The 6,000-nt window shown below is 43.4% G+C and overlaps 1 protein-coding gene across 2 annotated transcripts in view; it reads right to left on the bottom strand.

The window, feature by feature from the left end:
- Positions 1-316: 316 nt before the first annotated feature.
- LOC139581578 (pro-neuregulin-2, membrane-bound isoform-like) overlaps positions 317-6,000 on the bottom strand; it is a 36,959-nt gene continuing 31,275 nt past the window's right edge. For both annotated transcript variants that reach the window (XM_071411501.1, XM_071411502.1), the window contains one exon: positions 317-4,435. In XM_071411501.1, the coding sequence (XP_071267602.1) occupies positions 3,956-4,435 (480 nt within the window). In that variant the 3' untranslated portion in view covers positions 317-3,955. The remainder of the gene's footprint in view (positions 4,436-6,000) is intronic.

Raw genomic sequence — 6,000 nt, 5'->3', positions numbered from 1 at the left:
GTCCCATCATACTCCCTGGGGAGCGCCAGATGCAGGGCCCCGGAGCCGGATGATGAAGCAGGGGTAGGTGGTGCTGGTGGAGGGGGCGCTGGAGATGAGGTGGGAAGGCCACTCCTCTCCCATCGGTCCATCCTCTCCATCATCTGATCCATGGCGGACCCGATCCGGTGAAGAACAGTTGTGTGATGGAGGACCCTTTCCTCCATCGATGGGAGAGGAGGTGTGGCTGCTCCTGCTGATTCCATTTTTGAAGGTGCGGGATTCTGTCACGACTGACTAGGTGTGTAGAAAGAATCAAACGCAGAGAGCAGAGAGGTCCAGCGGAAAGATGCACTTTAATGCAGCACCAAAAGTAAATGCACAATCACGCAGGGCGCAAAACACTGACCAACCCAATACAACGGGTAACACGGTCCAGCGCACAAAACAACACCAAACGACACAACCATGAACATAAAAATAATCCCGCACAACACAGGGGTGGGTTTCACAACCTAAATAGGGAAGTAAATCAAACACACACAAACAAGGAACAGGTGTAACTAATTAGACAAAACTAAACGAAAAGAAAAAGGGATCGTTGGCGGCTAGTAGGCCGGTGACGACGACCACCGAGCACCACCCGAACAGGCGGGGGAGCCAACTTCGGCAGGAGTCGTGACAGCCTCATTCTCATTCTACAGATTCCTTAGGGAATTTTCTGCATTCCTTTTGTAGGGTCACTAAGGCCTTATGTAGGAAGGCAGATGTACTAATAATGGGTAGAATGGGAATATATTGCGCTTGCTGTCACTTGCTTTTTTAGATGCATGTGCTTTTTACCCCAACAAAGTTTGTTGTCGTTATAGCTCAAGTGAAAGATGTGATGTTCATCAATGATAAAGTATGTGTTATATTCTTGGAACAGATAAGACAGGAAAATATTGCCACCCAGTGGCCAGAAGCTTTCAAAGCCTGTTTTGCTTGTACAGTACAGTAGTATAAGGCAGAATAATTATTATCGGTTTGATGGACAGTCATCAATAGGCAGGTGAAAACAGCTTCTGACGTAAGCTTGAGAATCCCCCTTACACCTTGAGAATCACCCTTACACCTTGAGAATCACCCTTACACCTTGAGAATCACCCTTACACCTTGAGAATCACCCTTACACCTTGAGAATCATGAAGGAGAAGGCCTCTTCTTTGTGACAGAGAATGACAACACTTTCAAAATGGTAGGAATAAAGATTTATTTTCATATGAAGAGGTGGTTTGGATTTTTCTTTTTCTTTTTTACAAGTATGTTTTGATAAAACTTGCAAAAGACTTCTAGCATATCCCAAGAATGGAGACATGAGAAAAGGGGATTTATTGCTGAATGTTAAAATGAAGACACTTCACTGAGTGGAAAATGATTTCCTTGCTGCTTTTTCCATGCACCCAACTACCTGGACCGCTAGGACATGCAGGGGGGTGGGGTGAGAGGATTGGGGGAGGAGGGGGAGGGAGGGGGCGTCAAGGAGATGAGGACAACTGCTGGACAAACACAAACAATGGTTGTGTGCGTGTGTGTGTGTGTGTGTGTGTGTGTGTGTGTGTGTGTGTGTGTGTGTGTGTGTGTGTGTGTGTGTGTGTGTGTGTGTGTGTGTGTGTGTGTGTGTGTGTGTGTGTGTGTGTGTGTGTGTGTGTGTGTGTGTGTGTGTGTGTGTGTGTGTGTGTGTGTGTGTGTGTGTTTGCGTGTGTGTGTGTGAGTGAGTAAATATGGAAGGTAGGAAAGATTGGTTGCAAGGGAAGGAGGGAAGGGGGATTTTACATTTCAACTACCACTATAAGCACACTACCCTCACTGGCAGTTTCCCACATTGCAAATCTCAGATTGAATACAGTGTTACTAAGACAAACTAGCCAGAACTTTGGGCCATGAAAAAAACATGTATTTCTCTGTGATAAGTGATATTCCACAATAATCCTCTGAATTCATCTAAGGAGTTGGTGGTCATTTTTTTAAAGGTACTTATGTGTATTTTTTTTGGTGATGCATGCATCTCCTGTGAGACTCGACTGGTAACATTTATATTTTAATTTAAAACCAACTCCTTTTTCCATTAGGTAGAGGAGCAGGACATTTGGGACTCTCTGCCCATTAAATCTCAGAATATTTCTGAGGTGAACCCTTTCTGAGGAATGCCTGTAACCCATAGCGGAGTGGGCAAGCTGTTGTCCTGTGTAGGTGTAACATGTCCCATGATAATAGGTTATGTTATACTCTATGATGTCATCGTCAAGATGGGGGGGATCGGACAGAGACAGACACATATCAGATCATTCAGTCAATGTGGCCAAGCAAGGTATACGTATGCTAATAATAAAGGTATAGGAATGCAACAAAGGATGCAATAATGGATACTACCAAACCGTCTGTTGGCTATGATGAAAAAAAGAGAAACCGAACAGACTCAAACACACTGCAGTCTGTCGGTCAACGTTGGAGAGACTTCGCAAAAATGAACCTTTGTGACTTGCCACAGCACTCAGCAATCCAGTGCAATCATCACTACGAGCCACTGCCGTCGTCAACATCATCACAGAACAAACCCGTGTCATTACACTGTCATAGAACAATCATCTAAGAGACTCAACATCAACTACATATCAGCATGTTTTGGCATTTTTAAAACTCCACTTTTTTTTTCAAGTTTCAAGAGTTTCCAAAACTCCCTACTACATCACACATGAAAACAGACAAGGACGAGGGACATAATGGATCTGGCCTATGGACCATGGAGGTTCTTGGGAAATTGAGTTTTTTTCTTCATGGGTTGGGAAAGTCCTGAGACACAGTGCGGCTTTAGTTAAGCTGCTGGCATAGGAACGGGGGTGGGCAGTCCATGTAGGCCAGAATCAGGCTGGATTGACAGTATTGGTTGGATTGGCAGCTCCCTGGCCAATGAATGCTCATGGAAGGAGGTTTTACAGTGCAATGGAGCTTCTGGCAGCATGAGGATTGGCCGGTTAAGTATGTCAGTTTAACAGTGAACACACCCTCATAGCTGAATGGACACACTCAGGGCTCCCCTGCTGTGCCTGTGACCAGACTACAACTCATCATGGAGCACGCATATGCATGCGCACACACACACACACACACACACACACACACACACACACACACACACACACACACACACACACACACACACACACACACACACACACACACACACACACACACACCAAAACCGTCACCTACACTCACACCCATTTAAAAACCCTGAACACCTGTGAAGGTACCTTGGATCACCTGCATTCCTCTAAAACAATACACAGACAATGACAGGCGGCGGATGATGACATGAATGACTGATGTAAGTTAGTTGGAGCGACTCATCAAAAACTAGCGCATCACTTCCTGTACCAGGACAGGACACCACATCCAGTTGCGTCTGTGATAAATGTCCCCCGTGAAAAAACAACTGCGTGTGGATCATTCTCATGTAAACATAAACCTTTACACAGGGGTGATTCATATTGCATGATGACAGAATCATATCACAGTTCAAACAGGGAGATCCTAAATCAGAGGAAGTCAAAGTAAAGAGGTCTATAAAATGAGGAGTCTGTATTAGAAAGGCTACAAAAACTCAACTGGACCTCTGGCTTCAGCACACAGCAAAAGGCACCACAATATTATTCTATTGTCTAACTCGTGAAAAAATTGGCACGGAATAATTTTTTCTCTCTCTCATAATGCTGTAAATCAAAAACTTTACATATAAATATTTTTCCCCTATAAAAAAAGTATTTGCTGTTAGCTAGTAGACAATTTTTGCTAAAATGAAAATAAATATTTCATTTGTTTAGAATATCTGTCTGTTATACAAAATAAAAATATGTCTCTACTCCACTGTTGTCTTTAGGTGGGTCAAAGGTTTTGGGGTCAGGGGTTAGAGGTCAGTGGTCAAGGTGGGCGGGTCTTAAAGGGGTGTGTTGTCATGTTTCGAGGAGCGCGACTGGGGGAATTTACTGTGTCCGTTGCTGCGGGGGCTTGGTCGCCCCTGTGCCCGGTGAGTCCGTATGTCAGTGGTGGTGCCAGGGGCGGTAGATGATCGGCACCCACGTTCGCACGGCTCCATGTTCATGTTCTGCATACTGAGGAAGGGCGTGCTCTCCCCGTGCCCTTCCTCTTCCTCCTCCTCCTCCTCCTCCTCTGATTGGCTGAAGCTCTGAGAACTGTAGTCCCGTAGGCCCATTGCATGCTGGGAGAAGTGTCCGTTGAGGCGGTTCCGACGCGGGCGCCGGCGGCTCCTGATTGGTTCGCGGGAGGAGGCGTACTCCTGCGTGGTCTCGTAGGCCTCGTCGTCAGGGAGACGGTAGGGGCTAGACGGAAGGCTGCCCGTGCTCTCAGTCAGATAGGGTTGGCGCGGGCGACGGGGCGGCCGGTACAACAGTCCATCCTGCAAGGACAGAAACAGAGATGAGACTGTCTCAGAAACACAATGTCACACACGAGATACTGCAGTTTCTAACTAACAACAACGTACACTACCCACTCTAATCTACAACTAACATTATACACTACACACTATAATCTACAACTAACATTAAACACTACCCACTCTAATCTACAACTAATATCGTTCTCTACCCACTCTAATCTACAACTAACATTATACACTACCCACTCTAATCTACAACTAACATTATACACTACCCACTCTAATCTACAACTAACATTGTACACTACCCACTCTAATATACAACTAACATCGAACACTACCCACTCTAATCTACAAATAACATTGTACACTACCCACTCTAATCTATAACTAACATCCTACACTACCCACTCTAATCTACAAATAACATTGTACACTACCCACTCTAATCTACAACTAACACCATACACTACCCACTTTAATCTACAACTAACATTGTACACTACCCACTCTAATCTACAACTAACACCATACACTACCCACTCTAATCTTTAACTAACACCATACACTACCCACTTTAATCTACAACTAACATTGTACACTACCCACTCTAATCTACAACTAACACCATACACTACCCACTTTAATCTACAACTAACATTGTACACTACCCACTCTAATCTACAACTAACACCATACACTACCCACTTTAATCTACAACTAACATCCTACACTACCCACTCTAATCTACAACTAACATCCTACACTACCCACTTTAATCTACAACTAACATTATACACTACCCACTCTAATCTACAACTAACACCATACACTACCCACTTTAATCTACAACTAACATTGTACACTACCCACTCTAATCTACAACTAACACCATACACTACCCACTTTAATCTACAACTAACATTGTACACTACCCACTCTCATCTACAACTAACACCATACACTACCCACTTTAATCTACAACTAACATTATACACTACCCACTCTAATCTACAACTAACATTATACACTACCCACTTTAATCTACAACTAACATTATACACTACCCACTCTAATCTACAACTAACATTATACACTACCCACTCTAATCTACAACTAACATCCTACACTACCCACTCTAATCTACAACTAACATTGTACACTACCCACTCTAATCTACAACTAACATTATACACTACCCACTCTAATCTACAACTAACATTATACACTACCCACTCTAATCTACAACTAACATTATACACTACCCACTCTAATCTACAACTAACATCCTACACTACCCACTCTAATCTACAACTAACATCCTACACTACCCGCTCTAATCTATAACTAACATTACACACTACCCACTCTAATCTATAACTAACATTATACACTACACACTCTAATCTACAACTAACGTTATGCACTACCCACTTTAATCTACAACTAACAACATTGTACACTACCCACTCTAATCTATAACTAACATCGTACACTACCCACTCTAATCTACAACTAACATTATACACTACCCACTCTAATCTACAACTAACAACATTGTACACTACCTACTCTAGTTTACA

Source organism: Salvelinus alpinus, chromosome 7 (assembly GCF_045679555.1).
Source record: "Salvelinus alpinus chromosome 7, SLU_Salpinus.1, whole genome shotgun sequence".
Classification (NCBI taxonomy): Eukaryota; Metazoa; Chordata; class Actinopteri; order Salmoniformes; family Salmonidae; genus Salvelinus; species Salvelinus alpinus.
The sequence above is the reverse complement of the archived record's forward strand: the minus strand, read 5'-3'. Positions and strand labels throughout refer to the sequence as shown.